Below are 25,822 nucleotides of genomic sequence, written 5' to 3' on the forward strand. Positions count from 1 at the left end.
CCACCACCCCTTCTTCTAACTGGAGCTTGGCTTGCTGGGGTGAAAGAAGCCATGTCGGGAAAAAATACTGTTTAATGCAGAGCCCTGCGGCTGGAGCAGACTGGGGATGGTGTCCCTGTATCTACATCCTGGGGGAAGCGTGACCCATCTCCCAGCAGCAGCATTCATCTGTGTCTGTGCAGCATGCTGGCTTCTAGCTCCCTGCGGGGACAATAGGAGTCAGGGAGAGCTGCAGCACCCCTGGAGCTGGTGGGGCGCCCAGAAGGGGTGTCCCAGACAAGGGGGGCACAGACCCCTGGTCCCACATCCAGCCTGCTCCCCCCACCCCAGTATTCGGACCCTCACCCTCCACAAGGAGCCGGGCGGTGGTGCGGTCATCGAAGGCATCACAGGTGTACGAGTCCTCGTCCTCGGGGCCCACGCAGTGGATGATGAGTGTGCGGTAGCAGTCCATAGCACAGATCTCATACTTGCCACTGGCAAAGATCTCGGTGTCTCCGCGGAGCCAGCGCACCCGGCCCCGGGCGTTGGACACGGTGCACTCCAGCGTCGCCTTGTGCCGTGCCAGCACCGTCTTGTCTCGCAGCGGCTTCACAATCCGGATGGGCAGCGCTGGTGGGCAGGGGGGTGGCCCGTGGGCATCGTGGAGTGAGCAAGCTCCCGTGGGGACCCCAGGGAGCTCAACCTGGTGCATCCCAGCCCCAGTGCTGGAGCCTGGGCAGCACTTGCACCCCGTGGTACCTTCCACCTGCAGGCTGGCCTCCGAGGCAGCTGTCCCTGCCACAAAGCGGATGAGTCCCTTGTCCTCCAGGCAGACACTGCACAGCAGCAGGAAGTGCCGAGTCCCTGGGGAGGGGGAGGCTGGCTCAAGCGGAAGGTGATGGGCACCCATGGCAGGCAGGGAAGCAGAACCCCCCCTGACCCCACCCCCAGCTTTTGTCCACACAAACTCCCTTTGCTTGAATTCGCACCCTCCCAGCCCCAAACAAGGTGTGGGGCTGCCTGCACCCCCCCCCACCTTCTTGCCGTATCTTCACCGTGCTGGAGACCTTGATTTTCTCCCCGTCTCGGAACCACTCGCCCTTCACGTCCCCATGTGACATCTCGCAGGTGAAGACGGCATTGTCACCCTCCCGCACCTGGGCATCCTGTAGTTCCTGCACGATGCAGACCTGGCGCTCTGCGGGCAAGGGGCAGGGTGCCAGGATGGCCAAGGGTGAGGGGGAGCAGGTTATGGGGGGGCACACGCCACCAGGAGCGGGGTGGCTGTACCTTGCACATGCAGCATGGCGGACGACTGGCAGTCACCCGCGTCGCAGGTGTAGGTGCCGGCGTCAGCCAGCTCGCAGCGGCTCAGCTGCAGGACGCGGCGCCGACCCGCTGAGTAGATGCGGCAGTTGGGCCCTGGCCGCAGCTCCTGCCCGTCCTGCCCGGGGAGAGTGTGCTCAGGGCTGCAAGCAGGCAGCGCTCTGCTGCTTTGTCCCCAGCTCCCTGCATGTAGCCCCCGCAGGGAGAGCAGCGGCCAGGGGGTGAAGCAAGGAGGAGGCCATGGCTGAGCAGCACTGGAGGGGATTGGGGTGAACCCTCACCTTGAACCACTTCACCTCCGCGCTGGGGCGAGACAGCTCACACTCAAAGCTGGCGACCCCTGTCTCTGGGACCCCCAGGTCCCGTGGGACCCTCACCATAGTGACTGGAGGCTCTGAGGTAGGAGAACACAAGGCAAGAAGGTTTGGTAGGGGAAAGACATGGGCTTGGGGCTGTGGGGATGGGGAGCTGTGCTGGGGGCACCTCAGCATGTGGTGAGGGTGGCACTTGCTGGGGCACTACCACGGGCACTCATGACTGGTGTCCCAGGTAACCCTGGACCCGGACCCTGGCTGGGAGTCTCCACTGCTCAGCTCACATCTTCTTCCATGGGGACAGGGAGACACCTGCCAGCATCTGCCCAGAGCAGCCCAGCTCAGCCCTGGCATCTACCTCGGGACCAAATGGCTGCAGGACCAGCAGTGCCGGTGCCATTTACCCTCCCAAGCCTGCTCCAGTGACTGTACCTCGCACAAGCAGGCAGGCGCTGCAGCGCAGGGTGTCAGTGGTGAAGGTGACAGTGCCAGAGTCCTCCAGCACCAGCCCCTCCAGTGTCAGGCTGTGCCCGCAGCCCTCAGCGGTGATCCGGCGTGTGCTGCTGGGCTTCACCCGGATGCCATCCCGTGTCCACACCCCATGCACGCCAGGGTGAGACAGCTCCAGGTGGAAGGTGGCTGTCTCCTTCTCAAAGGTCTCTATGTCTGCCAGTGGCGTCCGGATCGACACCTTCCGGGCTGCAAGGGACCTGTGTCTGTGAGTGGGTGCCTGCTCCACCGCAGAGCCCTGCTCCCTATCTATGCTTGTTGGAGCAATCCCCTAAATCCAGCCCTTTTTACCAGGCTCCTATCCCTGCCCATCCCTGACCCCCACAATCACCTCTCTGCTTGATGACCCCTTCCAGCCAAGTACCAGCTCTGCCCACACTCCCCCCTACAGCCTGCAGCATCGTTGCAGCAGGTGGATGCCATCCCCATCCCCACCTCCATCCCCATCCCCATCCCCATCATGGTACTCACGCTCCACGCAGAGTTTGGCCTGCGTGCGGTCGTGCAGGCTCTCGCAGCGGTAAGTGCCACGATCGGCAGGGCCAAGGCAGCGGATGGTGAGGGTGCGCCGGCACCCCAACTCTTGCAGCTGGTACTTGCTGCCCGACTGGAGGAGGACGCCCTGCTTCAGCCACTGCACCTCAGCGGCCTCGTGGCTCACCTCCACCTCCAGACATGCTTCCCCCTGCTCCTCCGCCACCACGTCCTGCAGCTTCCGCACGAAGAGCACCTGTGCCTCTGCACAGCCCATGCGCCAGGTCAGCAGCCAGCGCCAGGGCTGTGGCCTGGGCTCTGCCCCGGGCTGTGCCCCAGCCAGCTCCCTCCCTCTCACCTTGCACACTCAGCCGGGCCGTGCTCACCAGCCCCTCAGCGTTGGCTGTCACAGTGCCCGCGTCACCCAGCTGGCACTGCTGGAGAGTGAGGCTGTGGCACAACCCACTCCGTGTCACCAGCAGCCGCTCGTTGGTGGCCACTGGCTGGCCATTCAGCTGCCAGGTCACAGCCACGTCCTCAGGGGACACCAGGCACTTGAAGGTGGCGTCCTCCCCCTCTAGCACTGTCAGGCTCTGCAGCTCTGTGATGATCTCCACCACCCTGGGGACTACAGCCATGGTGTCGGGGCATGGCACTGGGGACTCCCTGTCCTGCAGGGCCACTGAGCATCCCCACAGCCACCTGCCATCACCATCCCTAGCTTCCTCACTGCCCCCACAGCACAAGGGTCCCCAGAGTGGTGGCCAAACCTTGGGCACAGCTCACCCTGCACTGTCAGCGTTGCCAGCGTCTGGTCGTCGTTGGACTCACAGCAGTACTCGCCAGCATCCTCAGGCTCCACGCAGCTCAGCACCAGCGAGCGCTCTCGCCCTTCTGCCATCATCTGCCAGCGGGGGCTGGGTGCCAGCTCCCGCCCATCCTTCCGCCACACCACGTCGCCCCGCGCCTTGCAGAGCTCGCACCACAGCACTGCCCGCTCACCCTGCCGTGCACGCACGTCCGACAGCCCACGCAGGAACTTCACCCGCAGCTCTGCATGGCCAAATGCCCTGCATCGGGATCTGCTGCCGCCCTGGGGCGGGGGGTCCCCGGGCACCCCCACCCCACTGCCCACCTCGGACGCTCACGTCGAACTGCATCTGGTCGTGGGGTGACAGGCAGGTGTAGACGCCGGCATCCTCCTTGGCCACGTTGTGGAGGACGAGGCTGTGCACGCGGCCGTCCCGCCGCAGCTCGCAGCGCTCGTCAGCCACCACGGCCTGCCGCGGGCCCAGCCAGGTGACATCTGCTCGCTCCGTTGAGGTGATGGTGGAGAGCACGACGCTGCCACCCTCCAGCACCAGCAGCTTCTCCCGCTCCTCACGTTTGTTCACGAACAGCACAGGCGCCTCTGCGCCAGGGGAGCATCGGGATCAGCCGTGCCCCAACCGGCACACCGCTGTGGGATGGGGGCAGGAAGTGTCCCGGTGCGGGGCAGGGGACTGCTCCTGCGGCATGGGCTGAGGGACACCTCCTGGCTCACCTTTCACATGCAGTGTGAAATGCACCTCGTCTTCACCGGCATCGCAGAGGAAGACGCCGCTGTCGCTCAGCTCTGCTTGCTTGATGGTGAGGCTGCGCGCAGGGCCCTCGCTGCACACCAGCAGCCGCCCACCGGAGCGCAGAGTCTGTCCGTCCTTCTGCCACTGCACCGCTGCCGTCTCCGGGAACAGCCGGGCCACCAGTGTCACGCTGTCCCCCTCCAGCACCTCCAGTGGGCTCTGCGCCTCCTCCTTGTTGACGATGTGCACGGGGCGGGCTGGGGGGAGCAGAGGACAAGGCAGGGTTCAGGAATGTCCCCACAGCACAGAGCGGTGCAGGGACAGGACTGCTGGAAGCGGAGAGGCAGCAATGCCCATAGTAAGTCACTGTGGGGTGGGAGGGCTGTGGGGCTGGTGGGGGTCACGGTGCATCCAGCTGCAGGATGCTGTGAGTAGCTGGGGGTTGTTGCTGGACTGGTTCGGGGTCACGGTGGAACCAGCCAGGAGTCCTGGTGGGGCATATGTGCAGGCTGGTGGGTCTGGCAGCTCAGGGTCCTTGTAGGGAAAGGGCCCCAGGCGGGGACAGCAGCAGAGCCCATTGCAGTGATGATGCATCCCTTCCTGCACAGGCAGCTCAGCTGCTGGGTTGGGGCCATTAGTTTTGGTGTATCCCTCATCCTGAGACCCTTGCTGGTAGCTGGGACACCTGCCTCCATGAAGCCCCCTCCCACCTTGCCCAGCTCTCCATCTCCAGCTGATAAGGGTCCCAGCTGAGCTCAGCCCTTGGCAGCAGAAGCAGGAGGAGTGGCGCCTGGGAGCTGGCCAAGGCTAAATTTAACCAGTCCTTGGCTGGGGGAGGCGAGAGGGACATGTCTCGCCACAATCTTGACATGTCCCTTTCTGACTAACGGCTCTTGTGGGGTTGGGAACAGGACTCCCACCCTCCTCTGCCATGCTGCCACCCTGGCCTCTGCCGTCAGTGGGGTCACAGAGGCATCCTCTCCTCTTGCCCAGAGCTATAGCACGATCCCATCATGCTGGGTGTCCCAGGGTGCTGAGCTCCTGCTGGCTCACCCGACACCTCCACGCTCATCACTGCACGGTCGCTGGCGGCGTCGCAGACATAGCACCCTGAGTCGCCAGGCTGCACTCCACAGATGGTGAGCTGCCGCAGCACCCCATGAGCCTCAGCCTGCACCCGCTCACCCAGCTGCACCTCCTGGCCATTCCGGAGCCAGCGCACGGTGGCATCGGGCCGGGAGAGCTCACAAGCCAGCACCAGGTCTTCTCCAGCCACCAGGCAGTAATGCTCTGTGGCACCCGTGCTGCTCACGATGGTCACCGGTGGCTCTGGGACTGGAGAGAGGGGCTGTCACCATGGGAGTGGCAGCCTGTGCCAGGTGCTGCAATGGCCAGATCCTGTCTGGACCTCCTCTGGCTGCAGCTGGGCAGCGCAGGAGTTTCCACAGAACCCCTACATAGGTGCAGCCCACTCCCTGTGTCCCCCCCACCAGCCTCCCCATGCTCGCTGCCGTCCAGCCCAGCCCCACACAAGCCTGGCAGCAGTCAGGGACCCACCTTGGTCCTTGCCCGACTGGCTGTCCCCTCCAGGACCTCCTGCTTACCTTCCACAGTGACAAAGAAGACGATGCTGTCATCGCCGGTGTCACAGAGATACTCCCCTGCATCCCTGCCTGTGGCACCCAGGATGACAAGGGAACGGCGTGCCCCGTCCTCCTCCAGCCGCACACACCCCGTGTCCTGCAGCTTCTCCCCATCCTTGTACCACTTCACCTCCCCATGGGCATATGAGAGGTGCACCTCCAGCACCATGTCCTCCATGGCCCGGCAATGCCGGTGGGTTGGCAGGATGTCCTTCTCCAGGATCCTGACCAGTGGGTCTGCAGCACCCAACACCAACAGAGTGGGGTTCTCTGGGGTCTGTGCACTCATCAGCCCCCACCACTCTCCCACAGCCTCTTATTCACCTGACACTTGGACAGTGAAGGTCACTGTATCATCGGCAGCAGTGCAGACATACTTTCCAGAGTGCTCGGCTTGGGCTGCGGGGATGAGCAGGCGGCGGTGGGCACCCTCCTCCTCCAGGACCAGGGTGCCCCCAGCCTCCAGCCTGATGCCCTCCTTGGTCCAGTGCACAGGCGCATCCGCGCGGGACAGCTCACAGCTCAGCGTCACAGTCTCCCCCGGGGACACGGTCACAACAGGGAGAGGTCTGTGGGGCTGCAGGATCTTCACCGGCGGCTCTGCAAAGACAGCGTGGCTGTGAAGCAAAGCAGTGCAGGGACAACACGGCCCAGGGGACACCTTTGCTGCCAGCTCCAGGAAAACACCCACGCTAGGTGGCCCAGGGGGTGGGCACCCACCATCTTTATCACCACGGAGGAGCCAGTACCGCTCACCCAAGCTGGGAAAGGCTCCACAACCAAGAGCCCTATCAGCACTTCTCTATTCCCAGTCCCTGCTGACCTGACACCTTGACATCGAAGGAGACAGCTTCATCCTTGCTCTCGCAGATGTACTCGCCCATGTCCTCCGCACTGCTCCTGGGGATGAAAAGGCAGCGCCAGGCCCCCTCTGCCAGCAGCACCAAGTTGTCAGTCTCATCCACCTCCAACCCATCCTTGAACCAGCGCACGGGAGCATCCGGCACGGAGAGCTTACACCGCAGCTCCACACGCCCTGGTGCCTGCACCAACAGCTCCACCGAGCGCTGCGGGGGGTCCAGGATCTTCACTGGTGACTCTGTCAGGGACGTGGAGGAAGGGTGTGAGAACTGCTCACCGCACCACTCCTGGCTCTGCTGTCCTTACTGTCATCTGCATCCCTGTGAGGCTGCACAGATGCTGCAGCCTCTCACCCCAGCACAAAGGGGCAGGAGCTGCTTGAGGGCAGGGGTGGTGGGCCCACAGTGCCAGCCCAGCGTGGCTGGAGGAGGGCACCCACCAGCCCTTGGGTGATGCAGCCACACCCCCTCCTCCACGATGCTGAGGGCAGGGAGCAGGGCTGGGGACCACATGGCACAGAGCTAGGGCAGCACTGCCCTTCCCGGGACATCCCTGCTCTGCCACCAACCTGCCACCAAGACATGGTAGGAGACAGACGCATCCCCGGTGTCACAGACGAACTCCCCTGCATCCTGCGGCCGGGCGCAGGGCAGCACCAGCCGGCACCGCAGCCCCTCCTGCTCCAGCACCAGGCTCTCGCCCGCCTCCACCTCCTCCCCATCCTTGTACCAGCGCACCAGGGCTGCCGGGCGGGACAGCTGGCACCACAGCTCCACGCGCTGCCCAGCCACGTAGGTGTGTGGGGCCTCCTCGTTGGAGCTGACGATCCTCACCGGTGCCTCTGCCAAGGGACACATGCGAGGGCTCAGCCACAGTGCTGGGTGAGCCCCACATGAGGATGAGCACCGCCCGGGCAGCTCACCGCTCACAGTCACCCTGAAGCTGGCAGCATTGTCCCCGTCATTGCAGGTGTACGTCCCCAAGTTGGACGGCGTGGCTGCGGGGATGTGCAGCCTCTCTGAGCATCTCTCTGAGCAGATGGCCAGGGCTTCGGTGGGGACCATGGCCTCGCCATCCTTCAGCCAGTGGACAGGGGCATTTGGGGGGGGGACACCTGGCATTCCAGCAGTACAGGCAGCTCTGGCAGGACTTCCTGGCGCTGCTGTGCCTCAGACTCCTGGGCAATGCAGACCTGCGGGGCTGAAAGGACCAAGACCCTGTGTCACTTGGCCTCCATCCTACCTGCCCTGTGGCCAGCAGTGGGGGGGTCATACCAGCCCTGCAGTGCTAGTAGCTGCGGGGGAGTATGAGGTGGCATGACTCATGGGCAGGCAGTGTGGCTGTGCCCTGCGGGCTGGAGGGGCAGCATGGCACAGGGCTCAGGGAGGAAACAAAGCAGCTGACCTGCCCCTGCCTGCATCCCCCTCCAGCCCAGAGGCCTGGGAAAGGAGCAGCTCATGAGGAGGCGAGGGGTAGCCGAGATGCTGCAGCCACTGGTGGGGCAGCAATACAGGCAGGGAGCCAGGGCAGAGGGAGAAGGAGAAGAGGACTGTAGCTGTGTGCTGCACCCACCTGTGATGGTGACAGTGTAGAAGACGGAGTCCCCGCCAGCATCGCAGACAAACTCCCCTGCATCCTGCGGCCGGGGCGCAGGGCAGCACCAGCCGGCACCGCAGCCCCTCCTGCTCCAGCACCAGGCTCTCGCCCGCCTCCACCTCCTCCCCATCCTTGTACCAGCGCACCAGGGCTGCCGGGCGGGACAGCTGGCACCACAGCTCCACGCGCTGCCCAGCCACGTAGGTGTGTGGGGCCTCCTCATTGGAGCTGACGATCCTCACCGGTGCCTCTGCCGGGGATAACACGGGGCTCAGCCAGCATGTAAAGACCAGCTTGTTGGCTTTAAGGCTGGAAGGCACCACCTCATCTCCATCCCGCAGAGCACAAGTGGCTGTGCTGTCCTACTTGGGGCTCCTTCTTCTAACCCGTCACACCCGGGAGAAGCACTCAGCTTCCAGCTGGCTGTAAATTGCTGCTGTGCCCTTGCCCCAGTGGTACTTGCCCTGCTCTGTCCCAGGATGGAGCTGAGGGATGTGGAGGTTGGATGTGGGTAGGCAAGCACCTCACTAGAAAGCCCCAGCATTGCTAATTGCCATCTGTGGTGCCAGCAGCCGCCCCTGTGGCTGCCCTGTTGGGGGTACCAACCCCTCTGCCTGTCTCTCCATTTTGGAGGCACCAAGTCCAGCTGATGCTTCTGCCTTGTCTCAGCCTTGGCTGACACTGCGGTGCAGGCGTCTGGTTTGCTTGGGGCTGGCAGCCCCATTCCTCGGGCTAGCTGGGACCCAGGACCCCATGCCAGATTGCAGTGCTCACTCTAAATGCCACCGTTAATGGGTTACACTCGAAATGTGTGCCACTGCTTACGTCTCCCCGCTGACTTGAGTCAGATCTTTAAAGGCAGAGAGGCTCTCAGTACAAGCTTTAGGTGACCAGCCCTCCTTTCTCCTGGGAGAAATCCAGGATGTAGCCCCCCCTGCAGCAGCCAACGCCACCTGCCCAGCCATGTGCATTGCAGAGGGCTGTAGGTGGCCTGGAGTCTGCCGTGGGTGCTCAGCCAGCCTGAACCTCCAGGCGGGCACAGGGCACAGGCAGCACCAGAGCATGCCGGCAGCCAAGCAGTGGCCTGCCCTTCCCACGGCCCACAGCTCCCCCATGCTGGGTGTCCGGGCTGCAAACTTCCCAGACAACTTCCAGCCACGATGCCCAGGCTCAGCAGCCCCACCGCAGCCCCGCAGCGCGCAGGAGTGGCGCGGCGCCGGTTGCAGCATTCAACCTGCACCACACTGAGCCTGCATCCGCCTGGGCTCCCTGATCAAACGCGCGGTGGCTGCCTGCCTCCCTGGGCCTGCTAAAAGCAATCAGGCTGCTGAAGTGCAGCTGGAGATGTTGAACGGCACCGAAGTGAGGAGGGGGCGATGTGCCAGCCCTCAGCGGGCAGCAGCGCTCTGGCCTCCAGCCCCACCACCAGCTCTGAGGGATCCCCAGCGCTGTGCAGCTGCTGCTGGAAAACCCAGAGGCACGTGGGATGGCTGGGCTTGAGGCAGGCGGACTCCGTGCCACAGCAGCCCCTGGGGGTGGGGGATAGCTGGGATGCCTCGGGGAAACCCAAGCGTGCCACACCAGTGCTGACTGCAGCGGCCAGCCCAGCAGTCATGCCAGAGAGGTGGCACCCTGAGCCTCCTGACATCCACACCCAGCCCTGGCTGATGACACCGATGACCAAATCCTGATCAAACCAAGCCAGCCTGTCTAGACCCTTCTGCTAAAGTGATGACAAGCTGCCTCAGCTGAAAGGCAGAGCTTCAGCAGATGGTGTTTGCCTCTCCCGCCCTAGGGGAGCTGAGCTCTCCATGGCCCTGCACACCCACAGAGCAACAGTGCCTCCTGCCTCTGCCCAAAGCCCACTGGACATTTGCCTTTATCACACTAAACCTCCTCCCTCTTCACCCCACCAGTCACTTCACTGACTTACAGCACCTTATCACTCATCCATTCACTCCTACATCCTCTGCCATCAACCTTGGCCTTTCATGTATTAACACCGTGGAGAGGCTTTACCACTGCGGTCACAGGCCTTTTAACTGGGCTTTAGCTGCCCCCAGTCATTCCTGTGGTTGTGGGATTGTGGGTTGGGGCCAGCAAGGGGAAGTCTTTCACTTGTTTTCAACTTCATATTCTCTGCCAGCCAGTAATGCCAGCAGAGCTCCACAGCCGGGCAGCTGCTGTGGGACCCTGCTCACGTCCAGCAAAAAACACCCAATTGTCAGTATCCAGGCAACTGCTAATTTTCAGGTCAGCAATAACACTGTTGGTCAAAGTGATGTCCGACCATGAGTCATCCCACACCAGGTGCCGGGCCCACTATTTGGACCTTGGAGGAGGGCTTGGTTATGGCCATGGCAAAGGTCCAGCAAACACCCTGGCGTGGAGGTCCTGGGTGCCCTGGGTGCTGAGCAGTTCAGATTGGCAGAGCAAGCGTCCCTTTTGCCTGTCAGTCTGGGTGGTTTTAAGCACCAGAGCTGCCACAAAGACCCTGACCAACCGACCGACTTGGTGAGGATCTGGCAGAAGAGCATCTCTGATGGACATCCCCAGAGCAGCAAACGATGGCAACACTGACAATGACACATGCTTTGGCCCTCCACCACAAAAGAAAGCCCCCAAGATGTGACTGCTAGCCCTTGTATTATACCCACCTGTGATGGTGACAGTGTAGAGACGGAGTCCCCGCCAGCATCGCAGACAAACTCCCTGCATCCTGCGGCCGGGCGCAGGGCAGCACCAGCCGGCACCGCAGCCCTCCTGCTCCAGCACAGGCTCTCGCCCGCCTCCACCTCCCCCATCCTTGTACCAGCGCACCAGGGCTGCCGGGCGGGACAGCTGGCACCACAGCTCCCTCGCTGCCACAGCCACGTAGGTGTGGGGCCTCCTCGTTGGAGCTGACGATCCTCACCGTGCCTCTGCCAGGGTAACACGGGGCTCACCATGGGCACCCGACTGACAGCAGCTTTCAGCCCCATCATGAGGACAGAGGGCAGGAGCACTGTCAGGAGTTGGGGTCCAGACTCCCGCACATGGTCTCCCGCTCACCAGTCACGGTCACCACAAAGCTCACAGCATCATCCCCAGCATCACAGGTGTACACGCCGTGTCCGAGGGACCCTGAGCGGAGGAGCAGCCTCCGCACACAGCCTTCTTTCTGCACTGCAATACATCATCCAGGGGCACAGCCTCGCCGTCCTTCATCCAGACGACAGGGGCACTTGAGGGTGACACTGACACTCTAGCAGCACAGGCATCCCAGTCGGCACCTCCCAGCCGCTCAGCCTCAGGCACTGGGGCAATGTGGACCTGCGGGCTGAGAGACATTGTGGAGGGGTGAGAAGCACACTCCAGCATGAGAGCCCCTGCTGCTCTTCTCCTGGCACGATCCCAGGTGAGCGCACTGCTCACCTTGCACATGCAGTGTGGCTGAGTCCCGCAGGCTGCCAGACACGAAGGTGACCTGCGCCCCGCTGTCGGCCAGCCGTGCTCCTCGGATCAGCAGTAAGTGCTCTGTCCCACGGTGCTGCACACTGCACCGACCACCCGCCTCCTTGCCCACCTGGCTCCATCAAGGAACCAGGTGCCGTGCACTGTGGCTGACAGCTCCAGAGAGAACCGTGCGTCCTCGCCCATCCCTGCACCCGCCACCTCCTGCAGACCCTCTCCAGGCGAGCTGCTGGCGCTGGAGCACACGCTCACTCAGCCCTGGTGGCACCAGCCCAGCAGCATGCCATGGCACGACCTCCCAGCTGGCCCCTGGGACAGAGCAGCCTCCCAGGTGGGTGTCCCTGGCATTAGCACCCTTACCAAGATGCACGGAGCCAGGGAATCCACAGGGCTGCTCTGCCGTGCTCGTTGGCGGAACAGATGCGGAAGCAGTAGTTGGCCCGATAGTGCACACCTGTCACCCAGCACCCGCACGTGTACAGGCAGGTCAGTGGCAAGGCACTGCACCCACCTCACCCCCTGCCACCCTCCGCCGCTCCGCAGGTAGCGACTGTGGGGACGGAGGTGGGCACGGGCGCAGGGCACCAGGTCAGAAGGGCTGTATGCTCTTCCAACCACACTATACTAGACTGCCACCGTTGCACTCTTGGAGGGTCATGCTTCAAACCTGCAAGTCACAGCCATGTTGCCTGCTTGGGGACAGCAGCAAGGCTCCAGTGGGAGGCAGAAGGGCTGAGTGGGGCTACACAGCCTGTTTCTCTGGGGATCCTCTCTCTGATGGAGAGGATGGAGAGGATGGTCTTATTCCTGTGTAGCACAGTGCTAGTTACAGGGGTTGTTGAGTGCCAGCAGGCTGCGCACTGGGGCACTGCTAAAAAGCACCTTTCCCCAAAAAGCCATCACAGCTCACATCAACAGCATAGTGGGTGCCCATCTCATCTCTCCCCTGTGTCACCCCCCCACCCCCCCCCCACACACACACGTGAATGGGCAAGATGGAGGATGCGGGGCCCTCCAAGCCTTACACTTGACCCGGAGCTGGGAGGATGTCCGTGACTCCCCGACAGTGAAGGAGATGATGCCCGCATCCTGGCGGGTGACGTGCACCAGCACCAGGAGGTGTGTCCTGCCGAAGCTCTTGAGCACGGTGCGGGGTGACGCCCGTAGCTGCAGCCCGTCCTGGCTCCAGCAGGTCCCCTCTGCTGCCTCCCGCGTCTCCACACAGAAAACTGCGTTCTCCCCCTCCATCACATCCAGCTTCCGTGGCAGTCGCTTGGCTATCACCCCTACAGGAAGAGATGCATGAAGGCCAGGGAGGGATGCTGGGGAGCAGGGTGGGCTCTCTGGCAAGAGGCAGAGGAGGATGTTGAGGAGGGGCAGCAGCAGACCCCACGGCCAGATGGTGGGAAGGCAGATGCAGGGCACAGTGGGGAGCCTGGCAAGGAAGGGGATAAGAAGGTAAAGCCACACCAGCTAAAATCCTGACTCCCACCTCGGACAGAGACCTCGGCGATGCTGCGCCCCTTGTCCTTCATCTGGCAGAGGTAGATGCCATCGTCATCAGTGCAGGCATCACGGATGGTCAGGCGCCGCACCACGCCTTGCTCCTCCATCACATACTTGTGGCTGGGCTGCAGTTCCCTGTCCTCCAGGTACCAGGCAGTGGGGATGGTCTCCAGCGGCACCTGGCACTCCAGCACGGCATCCTCCCGCTCTGCCACCTCCACATCTGCCAGCTGCACCTGGAATCGTAGCCGGTGCTCTGCCAGCAGGAGAGATGGGTTGCTGAGGGCACAGGGGGTACAGCACCCTCCGGCAGCCCTTTGCTCAGGGTGTTCCCAGCTCACAGAGTGCCAAGCCCTTGGCCCTTCTCTGCCCCTCTCCTCTTCGGTGTGTGTGGGATGGATGCTGCACTTAGAAGCATATTGCCCAGAGTGGGGGGAACCAGGGCATAGGCTGGGGAGACCCAGCCATGCCCCAGCATCTCAGCAGGGAGTTTTGGGTGATGCGAGAGCATGCATGCCAACATGCTGCAGCAGGCATCTCAGTGGAGGGGAGCAGTGGGGTGCAGGCAGGGTATGCACAAGCTGTTGGGTCACCCCAGTGGTGAGTGTCCCCAGCTGGCGGGCCAGCTCTGGAGGACAGGGCTGCCCATCAGTGCAGACACTTGGAGCCATGCCCTGCATGGCTGCCCACCAAAACCACTCAGCATTTCCAGGGGAATATGTCACCAAGGCACTGTCCCCTCTCTCCACTCATGGCTGGACACCCGCAGCCCTGCAGAGATGCCACCTCTCTGTTCGCAAGGGGCGAGCGGCACAGAGGGGGACACAGGTCCCTGAGGAAGCCCAGCATCCCCTGCTTCCAGCCCACAGCTCTGTCTGGTGGAGCCGCGGGTGACCCCAACTGCGCAGGGCAGGAGGGAGCCAAGGGATGCTGGGCTTATACACAGATGCATCCCTGCCAGATGGAACGCCCTGGACCACCCCAGCACCTGGCCACCCCCGGCAGTACTTGGGCAGTGCCTACCTTTCACCTGGAGCTGCACTGCGCTGAGGGTCTGGCCAGCGGTGTTGGATGCTGTGCAGACATACAGCCCCTGGTCCTGGGGTTTGCAGTACAGCACCTTGAGGATGAAGTAGCCCTCCCGGTCCTCGTAGATGAGGTGCCTGCGGCCAGGTGCAAGGGGCTCACCATCCTTCTGCCAGACAATCTCTGGCTTGGGCTTGCCGGTAACGTAGCAGCGAAACTTGGCGTGCTTCCCCGCGCTCACCGTGAACGCCTTGGCTCCCGGTACCCTGGATGGCACCGTGCCATTGGGCACCCAGGTCTCTGGTTCGGCGTGCCGTCCCGCTGCATGCCGCCGCTGCCGCTGCTGCCGCTCCACCAGCAGCTCTGGGCCATCAGCAGGAGAGCCATTGGGGAGACTGTCTGGCAGCACCCGGGATTCAACCAGGAGCACAGCAGCAGCCAGGGCCTCCCGGGAGCCACTGCGTGCCCGGCACACATACACCCCCCCATCCGGGGGCCGGGCACCAAACAGCTTCAGAAAGTGCCAGTCGTCTGGCTCCTGCCCCACTGCGAAGTGGCTGCTCTCGAAGAGGTCGGAGAGCTTGTGCCCGTCCTTCTCCCACTCCAGCACTGGACAAGGCTGCCCAGACACCCTGCAGGCGAACATCACGTCTTCCCCCCGGCACACCCGTGTGGACAAGGGGGCGACGAGAAAGGTAGGTGCTTCATTGCTTGAGCATTCCTCCTCCTCTTGGGGCTCCCCCACCTCCACCTTGAGTGTGGCAGCTGCGTAGGTCTCACCAACACTGTTCTTGGCCTTGCAGATGTAGAGCCCGCTGTCCTGGGGGGTGACGTGGGACACCAGCAGGCTGTACAGATCACCCTTGGTTTCCACATGGAAGCGGCCCGAGGGTTCAATTGGGATCTTGTCCTTCTCCCAGAGGATGCTTGGCCGGGGGTCACCCGTGATCTGGCAGCTCAGGACTGCATCGGTGCCGCTTCGCACCGTGAAGGCACGTGGGTAGGCCAGGAACCTGGGGGCTCCCCCAAACCCCTCCATCACCACCTCCAGTGGGTGATCATCAGCAGCTGTGGGGATCATCAGCCTGGGGGATGCAAAGACCACTAGGGTGGGGGCTCAGTCTTCTGCAAAGGGACCGGTGTGGAGCACCACCAGGAGGGACCTGTGTCTGGAGGAAAGCGCCCAGCATGGAACCCACACTGCAGGAGCATCACCCACACCCCGAGCACCCCAGCCCCACAGGATATGCTCCCGTCTCAGCCCGAATAGCCCATTTTCCAGCCCAGTGGCAACAGAAGAGGTGACAAAACGCGGCTCTTTGCACCTCGAAGGGCCGGGGCACCCACAGCCTGCCCCCGGCTCACAGAGGGGACCCCAGATCTAGGGGTGGGGGACCCCTGCCCAGACAGGCAGCGCAGGCAGCTGCTCGCAGGGCTCTGGATGCTGGGGCCGGGGGAGGCTGGACAGCCCCGGCCCGCCCCCTCCCCACCCGCGGGGCATTCCTGCAGTATCGGGTGATGGCAGAGCTGCATTCCTGCAGCATCTGGGCTGGCTCAGCAGGCAGGTGCTGATACGGGGCTGCCGCGGGCGGAGGCACCCGGCCGGACCCGGGCGCTTCCTCCCCGGCTCGGAGGGGCACGGACCCCCCTGAGCCCGGTGGGGACACCCGCAGAGCCGTGCGCTGGGGCCAAGTGGGGCTCCCCCGGGAGCAGGTCTCCCCTCCAAAGCGTGGTCCCACAGGCAGGATCCAGCGCTTGGGTATTGAAAGCCACAGCTGGAAATAATCAGCCCCAGGGGGTAGGGGAAGGCTGGTGAGATGGGTCCCGCTTTCGGAGGGCACTGTCTCCATCCCCAGCGCTGTGGGAAGTCGTGCCCGCTTGTCACAGGTGGGAGAGGCATCGTGGCCAGGGCTGGGGCAGAGGCATCTCTGCCTCCCTCAGACAGGGGGAAGAGAAATGAAAATACCTCCTGAAGGAGCCAGAGGGACCGTGGGAGAGGGCTGGTCCCCAGGGAGTGGCAGGGCCCAGGGCCCATCCTCTCCTGCCAGTCCCCTACCCCCAGGCCAATGCATCTATTCAGAGCCACCTCCCCAGCCACGGTCCCCTGACCCCCAGGCTGCCCCATGGCAGCTCCTGCAGGCATACACAGCCCTGATGGCTTGGCCGCCCCACTGCCCCCTTCCCCAATCACTCTGCCCCATGCAGCCCTACAGCCCCGTCCCCTACCCCACACACACACACCTCGCTCTGCCGCCTCTTCCCCGTGTCTCCCAGTGCCAGCACCCAACTCCTGCTGCTTCCCCCCGCTCTGCTCCCGGGTGTCAGGACGCAGGGACCAAACGTTACAAATGCCTGCAGCTGCTGTCCCCAAAAATACCCTCTGATGACACGCTGGGTTGATAAGACTGAGCCTGCTCCATTCAGTGCCTCGCTGGGGCAGGGCTGGCCTACCACCTATGTATAGCAGCCCCACTGGAGCCACCCAGCCTAGAGCGAGCAGGCAGCGCCCCACCTCCGGAGATCTGGGGTGCCACAAACCCAGATGTGCCTTGGTGCTAGCTGAGCCAGTGGCAGGAGGCAATGCACTGTGTGGGGTGCACAGCACGGGGGGCATGGCATGGGGTGGGGTGCGCTGTTCGGCGTGCATGGCCTGGGGTGCATGGCATGGGACACAAGGCTGCGGTGAGATGGGACATGCCAGGCAGGACATGCTGCACAGGGTGGGATGTGGCACGCTGGATGCTGCATGAGATGCCAGGCTGCAGAGGATGGGGTGTGCCATACAGGCCGTGCTATGTGGGATGCCAGCAGGAGGAGCAGGAGGGGTGCTGAGGCTGCCCAGCATCCCGCGGGGCAGGCAGGGCTGCTGGATGGGGGGTGCCTGGCCCTGTCCCCACAGGCAGCAGTGGGAGGAAGGGCAGGACACGCTGGGTTCCCTTGCAACCTGCACACCTCCTGCAGCTCCCACCCCAGGAGCCAGCTCACAGCCAGCCAGCCCAAACAGCACTCCAGGATCCCTCTCTTGGCCCTGCTGTGGGGGTCTCCAGCTAGCCTGGCTCTGCCTCACCTCTTCTCCTCCCCCTCCCCCTGAAGCTGGCCCAGCTTTCCCCAGCCCCAGGCAGTGCAGGGACCTCTTGCCATCCCCTGCTTCATGTCCTCAGCACCTCACCAGCCTCCGGGCTGCCCTGGAGATGCCACAGCCCCTCGGCACCCCAGCCTGCCCTCCCCAGAACCCTGTGCTCACATCCCTCCCGGCTGCCCTGTGACCCTGGGGTATCCCAGGCATTCCTGGCAGAAGGGTGCGCAGCCTGCCTCCCCCGACATGCCCCCCACACCAGGGCCTCACAGGGCTCTGGACCCCATCAGGTCCCTGCTCAGATGCCCCTGCTGTGCACAGTCACTGCCACTTCCACTGTCCCCTCAGAAGCCCCAAATCTGCAGCTCCTCCACCATGGGGGGCACTCAGCACCAGCAGCTGCAAAGTTTGCCCAGGGTGCCCCCTCCATCCCCACCAGCGCAGCAAAACCTTCCTTACAGCACCCTGCCTACAGCCAGCCCCCCCCCCCCCCCCCAGCCCCATGCGCCTGCCACCCCCAGCAGCATCCCCTCCCACCCCCCCTGCCCGGGCGCCATCCCCCCCCCAGACCACACTGTCCTTGCAGTCCTCGCATTCCAGACGTCTCAGCGCTTTCGCTGCCCAGAGATAATATTCACGGCAAGCAGACGTTTGCGTCAGTGTCAGATAGGTCTCAATGCCACCCTGCCCCGGGGGGAGTGCAGCAGGCAGACGGGCTAGGCAGGCAGGCAGGAGCCTGCAGCAGAGCCCCACAAGCCACCGGCCCACTGTGCGTCCCATGGTCATGCTGCTCCTCCTGCACCTGCTGCCTGCCATGCTGCCCACCGCTGCCCTGGCCAGCTGCACCGGCGCTGGTGCTGATCGGCAGCTCGTTCTGGCCAAGGTGCGGGCTCGGGTGCTGGAGCATCTGAGCCCCCCGGTTCTCCAGGAGGAGGCCCAGAAGGAAGCGAGGAGGGTACACCGGAGACACGTCCTTGAAAACCCTGAAGTTGAGCCAGAGGAGCTGGAGGACACTTCCCAAGTGATCCTTTTCCCTTCCACAGGTGAGAACATCCTGGTGGGATGGAAAGGGGTGAAGCAGGGTGGGCGCTCAGGGCGACACAGCTGCAGCAGGACGGTGGGGCTGCTGTGGTATGCCAGGCTGAGGCATGGGCGAGGTTTGGTGGAGAGCCAGGAGGTTGAAAGGTATGGCAGGCAGGGACAGGCAGAGAGCACAGCCCGGGACACAGGCAGGGAGAGGGGCAGGTGGCACAAGGGGGTGCCAGGAAGCTGCATAATGACTGGACCAGGCGGGATGTGGAGACGTGGGGAGGGCTGAGGAGCAGGCAGGGTGGGATAGGGTGGGGTGCTAGGGGATGGGGCAGGATGCTGGGAAATGGGATACTAAGGAAAAGGTCGGGATGCTGTGGGATGGGGCAGGATGACCAGTTACGGGGCAGGACACTGCGAGATGGGGCAGGATGCTGGGGGATGGGGGCAGCAGTAACAGACCAATCTAGGTCACAGCACGGCTCAGCTGTGGGGTGCAGCGCAGCGGTTGTTGTGTAGCAGTAGACATTCAGCTCCCCTGCACCCTGCCACTGCCCACGCCAGCAGCCAGGCACCCTACCAGCACCTCAGGGATCCTCTGCAACATCCCACCTCCCACCAGGCATCAGGGACCCTCCCCTGGTTTGGGCATATATCCTGAGCATATTTGTCCCCCCCTGCAGACGTGCCCTGCGAGCCCACACAGCCGGACAAGCTGCTGGAGGAAGAAGGAATTTTCACCTACCTCTTCCAGCCCTCGGCGCACACCCTGAGCCGCACGGTGACCTCTGCCAAGCTCTGGTTTTACACCGGCCCCTCTGCTGCCCCCAACCACTCAGCCCCCGACGTGCTGACCCTGTCACCACAGGGCCGCATGCCGGTGACGGCCATGGTGGTGCAGACGCCCGAGCACTGGACTGTGTTTCACTTTGCCCCGGCACTGCTGCCCCAGCTCTTGCAGCCGCTCTTCGTGCTCCTGGTGCGCTGTCCTGGCTGCCCCTGCCTGGCCGAGGGGGACAAGATGCCCTTCTTGGTGGCCACCACCCAGGCCAAGGGCAGCGAGAGGGCTCGCCGCTCCACCATGCCCTGGTCCCCGGCTGCCCTGAGCCTGCTGCAGCGCCCATCTGAGGACCTGGCTGCCCATACCAACTGCCGCCGGGCTTCCCTCAACATCTCCTTCGAGGAGCTGGGCTGGGACAAGTGGATCGTACATCCCAGCAGCTTTGTTTTCCACTACTGTCATGGGAGCTGTGCCGAGGGCCATGGGCTGAGCCACCGCCTGGGTGTGCAGCTCTGCTGTGCCGCCCTGCCCGGCACCATGCGCTCCCTGCGCGTCCGCACCACCTCCGACGGTGGGTACTCCTTCAAGTACGAGACAGTGCCCAACATCCTGGCGCAGGACTGCACCTGCGTCTAGGGCATCCTGCAGCCTGGCCCGTGATCCCACCCAGGGGACTCCTGGCCCCATGCCACAGGGACCTGGTGGAGGGGTTTGGGCTGTGCCACCCTCCCCTGCACAAGTTGGAGTTTTGGGCTGCCCTGGATACGGTCACGCTGCCAGGTGGTGGGACAGGGACAGGCACAGCCTCTGGCAGAGCCAAGCCCCTGCCAAAGCCAGCCTGCTGTCCGCAGCCAGCTCAGCCCCTGTTTCTCTCCACCTGCTCCCTTCCCCCAGTTCTCACCCCGCCTCCCCAAAAGACTGGGGTCCTGCTCCTGCCGCAGAGTACAACAGCCTCCCCGTGCTCCCAGGCAGGGCCAGGCTGCCACAGCAGGGACGGGGACGTGCCAGGGCAAGGCCATGCTGGGACCTCACACTGGTGGCAGGGCTGGCAGCACACGTGGCACTGCAAGCGAGCCCTCTCCTGGCGGCACAGCCTGTTGGAAAGCTTGACGGGATAAGTGAAATAAACCTGTTCTCTTTACCAGAACAGCTTGGTAATGCCAGCTTCCATCAGAGGCAGCCACAGAGGTGGCACGCAGTTGGGTGGCGGGATGCCAGTTCCCTGGGGGCTTTTGGCTGGAGGAGGGAGGGGACAGGCAAGTGCTGCAAGAGGTATCCAGGTCCCAGAGAGGGAACTGGTATGTGCTGGCCAAGATCAGCATGGCGTGGCTGGGTTTGATCCAGCCCCAGGGCATGGGGCATGGGGCAGGGCAGGGCAACATCCCTTCTGCTCCCGGTTGCAGTAGGATGGGGAGGCATGGGGGCAGCAGTGGGATGGGGAGGCATGGGGGAGCCCCTCACCGGGCGCCTGGCCGGAGTCAGTACCGCACAGGAACGTGGCTGGAGCAATCCTGCTCCACCAGGCTGATGGAGGCTGCCCTGGCCACAGCCGCCTCCACACAGCAGGAACGACTGAGTCACCCAGTGCGAGCAGGGAGGTCCCGGGGCAGGCAGCCGAGCTGCCAGCCCCAGCCCAGCTGCGCAGGATTCCCTTCCCACCCCTTCCTCCCGAAGGACCGGATGCAGCAGCTCAGTACAAAACGTCTCCAGCCTTTACTAATATAGATATAAAAAAAAAAAAAAAGAAAAAGAAAAAAGAAAAAACAGAGTGACAATCATTTTCGAGTAAAAAACAATGCTACAAAAATCCCTGTGTGACCCAGGCTGAGATGATGAGAAATACCCCACTGGCTCCCAGCTGAGCCCGGCTCGGGGCGCTGCATCTCCCCCACCGTGGGACCAGGGTCCAGCCCTGCGCAGGGGGTCCTGGCCCCACGGCCAGAGTGGGAGGGGGTGGGCTTTGGTCCAAGGGCAGCTGGCTGGGAGCGGGGTGGAGGCATTGGGAAGGACAGCCCTTGCCCTCTGCACAGACATTTCTGAGTGGGCCAGTCCCACAGCTCACAACCCCGTGCCAGGATGTTGCACAGCATGGTCTCCCTGGCCACACCAGCACTTTCTGGCAGCAGAGCTGCCAGAACCTCTTGCGTCCCCTCTCTGCCATGTGCAATGCCAGCCCAGCACCCTGCCCCACGGTTCGGCCCAGCCAGCCGGACCCCCAGGCTCAGCACCCCCAAGCCCCTAGGCTGCAGGGGCAGCGCTGGCATCGCCAGCATGGCTCACACATGCAGCACTGGCCGGTGCACAGGTGGGTGGCAGCAGGCACAGGAGGGCACAGGGAGGTGTGAGGAGGACATGGTGCGGGAAACGGGTGTGGGAGGGGGAAAAGGGGGTGAAACTGGAGCAGGGGCAGGGCACAGGCCTGGAGCAGAGATTGGGAGTGGAGTATAAAAATGCCAGGGTGCACACACTGACAGGCTTATAAAAATGTACAAAAATAAGATATTCCCTTTTTGAAAATTAAGTAGGAATGTCCCCCAAGGCGCAGGTCCCCACCGCTGCCCACCAGGACAGGGCTGCCCAGCCAGCCGTGCCAGGCAGGCGCGCAGCACCCTCTGCCCAGTGCTCCCGGCAGGCTGCTCCTCTTGTGTGGTGGCGGCTGCTCCGGCAGGCATCGCCATTGCCCCTGGTGGCACTCACAGCCCTGCGGGGAGCAAGAGGCAGGTTAGCACCCACCCCAGGGGGAACGGCATCCCCTCCCCAGGGAGCCCAGTCAGCCCTCCCCAAACCCCTGCCCCAGTCAGCCGGATCCGCCCCCCTCCCTGGCTCACCTGTGGTCCTGTCGCAGGCGGCGGTCCCCTTCTCATGGGCAAGGTTGAGGCGGTTCTGCTCGGCAGCAATGCCATTGGCCTCGGGGCTGCTGCTGCGGGCAGGGCTGGGGGGCCGTGGGGCGGGCTGGAGGTGGAAGGCCACCTCCAGGTGCTCCTGGGCCAGGCGCAGGTGCTCACGTAGCCGGTCGAGCTCGTGCGCCGGGGGAGCCCCGGCCAGGGCGAAGCGCCCTGCCACCGCCAGGCTCTCCCGGTAGTCCAGCTTGCCATCTGGCAGCAGGGCTCGCGGCGGCTCCTTCTTCAGTGAGTGGTAGGTGGGGGGTGCGCCGGGGGCTTTCTTGGGGTACTGCGGCGCAGGGCTGCCACCAGCCGGGAGCGGAGGGCCGTCGGGCTGACTGAGGGCATCACGGATGCGGCCCACACCAAGGTGCACGAGCTCACAGAGGTTGAGGAAGAGGCAGAGCCCGCTGACAGCGTACATGACGAGGAGGAAGATGGTCTTCTCGGTGGGGCGGGAGACAAAGCAGTCGACAGTGTGCGGGCAGGGGCTGCGGCTGCAGACATAGGAGGGGCTCACCTCGAAGCGGTACAGCAGGTACTGCCCGAAGAGGAAAGCTGTCTCCAGCAGCGAGCGGCACAGCAAGTGCAGGACGTAGGCACGCATCAGCCCGTCCTGCTTGATGCGGCGCCGGCCGTCATGCTTCTCCCCACCCTCGGGGCTCTTCTCCTTCTCCACCTCGATTTCCTCAAAGATCATGGGGTCTTCTTCGTTATCATCCTCCGCCTCCTCATAGTCCCGCCCGGCTCCCCGGCGCACCACCGGCATGCGTGCCCGCCGGGCTGTCAGTGACCGGCGCCGCGAGGACTCAGGCATGCGGGCAATGCGGTGCATGGCAAAGCCCAGGTACAGCACTGATGGCGTGGCCACCATGATGATCTGGAAGATCCAGAAGCGGACATGGGAGAGCGGGGCAAAGGCATCGTAGCAGACGTTCTCGCAGCCCGGCTGCTGTGTGTTACAGACAAATTTGCTCTGCTCGTCGTAGTAGATGGACTCTCCCCCCACGGCTGTCAACACGATGCGGAAGACAATGAGGACAGTCAGCCAGATCTTGCCCACGAAGGTTGAGTGGTTGTTGATCTCCTCCAGGAGCCGTGTCAGGAAACTCCAGCTCATCCTGCCCAGGCAGTTGACTCAAACCCTGTGCAGAAGGGACAGGCAAACAGGCACTGAGCAAATCTGCATGCACCTCACTGGGCACCCCCCCCAACCACCAGCTGCCACCCCAGCTCTGTCACTCTCCCTCTCCAAGCACTGATGTCTCTTCTCTCATCCACAGGTCCAAAACCACAGCCCTGAGCAGGCAGCCATCTCCCCAAAACTGTGTCCCCTGCCCAGTGCCACATCCACACATTCCCATCCGTATCCTGTTCCTGCCCCACTGCCAGCCAGGTGGGTGGAGGGCACCTGGGGAGGAGGGGAAAGGCTGGGACGTCCCTGTCCCCTGCGGGACACATCTGGGGGAAGAATCATCACAGCCAGGGTAAACGCGGCAGCACGAGGCAGTGCCAGCTGGGGATTGTGAGAGGAGAGGCCTCCTCTGCCTCCAGTGCCATGGCACACATTTGCCACCTGGTCTTGGGCAGGTCCCCAACCAGCACCACACCCTGTGCCAGCACCCACACCCTCTCACGGGGGTCCTCCACTGGCCCCTGGAGGAAGGCAACACGCAGAGCCCCTCTGGCTCACTGCAGCTGCCAGCCCTGAGCCCCTGCTGAGGGGGTGTCCATCCCTGAGCAGTCCCCACCACATGTCCGTGAGCCAGCTCCTCTGTACCCCCCAGAGCTCTCCCTTGAGAGCCGGCAGAGACGCAGCGTCACTCTGCCCCACCAAACCGTCATGCTGCGCCCTCCCTCCTGCAGGGCCCCCACTCCCCAGTCCTTACAAGTCCCCAGAGCCTGCGGCGGATGGTGGTCAGAGCACCCGGCAGCCTGATGGCAAGGGCTGGCAGGGGGAGCAGAGCAGGAGAGCGGTGACAAGGGGCAGCACGGGGCAGCCAAGGAATTGCACAAAGTCCCGGCAAAGCAGCTGACACCGGAGGTCGGGGAGGAAATTACGAGGACTATGCCTCAGCTCCCAGCAAAAGGAGAAGACGCAAGAGGAGACACCCCACCACCGGCCACGGTTTCGGCAGTTTGTGCACAAGCTGATGCAAGGGCAGCAGGTGGCAAGACTGCCTGGGGTGAGCAGAGGGGACATGTCCCCACAGAGCCCTCAGCCTCTCCCACGCCTCACCTGCCCTCCAGGCAGCCCTGTTCCATTGCCTCTGGCCAGGGCGCATCCCTGCAAACACAGCTCCGCTGCACACGTGCAGCTATTGTCCAGAATAAGAGGATCTTTTTGGCTTATCTCAGCCTGCTTCCCGAGCAGCCTTGCCTAAACTGAAAAGCCCCTCCAGCATAAGCACCCATGCAGGGGACACGCTCTTGCTGATGGCCTGGTGCCCAGCAGAGCCTGCTGAGCTGCGGGAGGTGGCACAGGCTGGCACCGGGGACCCAAACCCAGCCCATCAGGGCCACCATCCTCCTGCAGTCAGGCACCCTACAAGGTTTCAATGCTGCCCCATCTCCCCAGTGTGCGGCCCTCTCGCCCACTGCCCCACTGGAAGGAGGATGCTTTGTGCCTGCATGTAGCCCTTGCCCGGTAGCAGCACAGTGCCCTGGCCCCAGGGCGAGGGGCTGGGGACAGAGGCGAGGGGACCAGGCGGGAGGGCAGCCCTGGGAGCTGGCACGCTCACGGAAAGTGAAAGCACACACGTGGGCACTGCCGTGGTGGCCAAGGAGGAGTAACAGGGATGGACCACAGGGATGGACACAGCGCGGGTCCGGCTCAGCCAGGGCGGCCCAGGGCTGCCCGCACCCACCCCCCGCCGGGGCCGCGCTGGGACCCGGGTCCAGCGCCACGTGCCTGGGCTGGGCCCCACGCACACCCCCAGCCCCACCGACCCCGCGGCCCCCGGTCCCCTCCGCCCCTGCCCGCCCTGCCCAGGCCCCGCAGCGCCGGGCAGCCCATCTCGGGGCTCGCCAGCCCCTGCCCGGCCGAGGACCCCTGTCCCACTGACCCTGGCCAGCCCACGCTGGGGCTCGCTGACCCCTGCCAGCCGTGGCCCCCGCCCCCCGGCCCCGGCCTTCCCAGCCCCCCGACTCCCGCCCGCCGCGGGCCTCCAGCCCCGTGACCCCAGCCTGCCCGAGATCCCCCCGCCTGCGGCCCCAGCCTCCCTGCCCGCCGCCCACGCCCGGGGCTCCCGCCGCCCGTCCCAGCCCTCCCGGGGTACCACCGCCCGCCCCACCTGCCTCCCCCAGCCCCACCGGCCCGCGCCCTCCCGCAGCCCCCCGCTCCCCGGCCCCACTCACGGCGCGCCGGGACGAGCGGCTCCCGCCGGCAGCGGCGGACAAAGCGGCGGGGCGGCGCGCCGCCGCCTCCCGCCGAACAAAGGGGCCCGGGGCCGCCCCGCCCCGCGCCCGCCCGCCGGTGCGTACCGACCGCCCCGCACCGACCGCCCCGCACCGGCCGCCCCGCGCCGGCCGGCGGCCGCCACTTGGCGCGGAGCTGCAGCCCCGCTCCGGCCCGGCCGGCCCCACGCCCCCGGTGGCTCCATCGCCGCCCGGCCCCGGCTCGGGAGGCCACGCAGGGCTTTGGGCTGGGGCGGGCCGGCCGAAACTCGGCCGAGCATCGCGCCTGTCGGCGACACCAGCCGCGGCGAGCCTCGCTTTGCCGGCAGCCGCCGGGACCCACCCGTGCCGCCAGCCCCGGCCGCCCCACGCACCCTGGTGGGCCGGCTGTCCCACGCCGCCCTC

At 64.4% G+C, this 25,822-nt stretch overlaps 3 protein-coding genes across 3 annotated transcripts; 1 reads left to right on the forward strand and 2 right to left on the reverse strand.

The window, feature by feature from the left end:
- Window positions 1–11: 11 nt before the first annotated feature.
- OBSL1 (obscurin like cytoskeletal adaptor 1) lies at window positions 12–15,563 on the reverse strand. Its single transcript, XM_037398706.1, is given in 37 exon segments — window positions 12–612; window positions 742–846; window positions 1,019–1,180; window positions 1,273–1,426; window positions 1,590–1,702; window positions 2,055–2,321; window positions 2,604–2,870; window positions 2,965–3,234; window positions 3,393–3,659; window positions 3,742–4,017; window positions 4,150–4,425; window positions 5,222–5,503; window positions 5,773–6,048; window positions 6,136–6,411; window positions 6,635–6,910; window positions 7,241–7,513; window positions 8,245–8,317; window positions 8,319–8,518; window positions 10,926–10,949; window positions 10,952–10,978; window positions 10,981–11,025; window positions 11,028–11,155; window positions 11,157–11,187; window positions 11,320–11,442; window positions 11,445–11,504; window positions 11,507–11,544; window positions 11,546–11,587; window positions 11,676–11,832; window positions 11,835–11,904; window positions 11,907–11,956; window positions 12,082–12,119; window positions 12,121–12,176; window positions 12,178–12,293; window positions 12,296–12,388; window positions 12,747–13,007; window positions 13,214–13,483; window positions 14,251–15,563. Coding segments are annotated over 37 exon segments (6,945 nt in total). The 5' UTR covers window positions 15,335–15,563; the 3' UTR covers window positions 12–193.
- Window positions 15,564–17,974: 2,411 nt separating this feature from the next.
- On the forward strand, window positions 17,975–20,311 carry INHA (inhibin subunit alpha). The gene is made up of 2 exons (XM_037398258.1): window positions 17,975–18,372; window positions 19,042–20,311. The coding sequence occupies exons 1-2, from the start codon at window positions 18,006–18,008 to the stop codon at window positions 19,773–19,775; spliced, it is 1,101 nt and encodes a 366-aa protein (XP_037254155.1). The 5' UTR covers window positions 17,975–18,005; the 3' UTR covers window positions 19,776–20,311.
- Window positions 20,312–20,876: 565 nt separating this feature from the next.
- On the reverse strand, window positions 20,877–25,463 carry LOC119152944 (gap junction gamma-1 protein-like). Its single transcript, XM_037398747.1, has 3 exons — window positions 25,379–25,463; window positions 21,968–23,166; window positions 20,877–21,840 (listed from the first exon to the last, which is right to left on the reverse strand). The coding sequence occupies exons 2-3, from the start codon at window positions 23,139–23,141 to the stop codon at window positions 21,833–21,835; spliced, it is 1,182 nt and encodes a 393-aa protein (XP_037254644.1). The 5' UTR covers window positions 23,142–23,166; window positions 25,379–25,463; the 3' UTR covers window positions 20,877–21,832.
- Window positions 25,464–25,822: the final 359 nt, after the last annotated feature.

This window comes from Falco rusticolus, chromosome 8, assembly GCF_015220075.1.
Source record: "Falco rusticolus isolate bFalRus1 chromosome 8, bFalRus1.pri, whole genome shotgun sequence".
Taxonomy (NCBI): domain Eukaryota; kingdom Metazoa; phylum Chordata; class Aves; order Falconiformes; family Falconidae; genus Falco; species Falco rusticolus.

What these genes read in the sequence shown, in the direction of transcription:
- INHA (XM_037398258.1), top strand. Translation starts at nt 18,006, where the DNA reads ATGCCACCCTGCCCCGGGGGGAGTGCAGCAGGCAGACGGGCTAGGCAG. An exon ending in GATCCTTTTCCCTTCCACAG is followed by an intron (nt 18,373 to 19,041) that starts GTGAGAACATCC and finishes CCCCCCCTGCAG; the next exon opens with ACGTGCCCTGCGAGCCCACA.
- LOC119152944 (XM_037398747.1), bottom strand. Translation starts at nt 23,141, where the DNA reads ATGAGCTGGAGTTTCCTGACACGGCTCCTGGAGGAGATCAACAACCAC.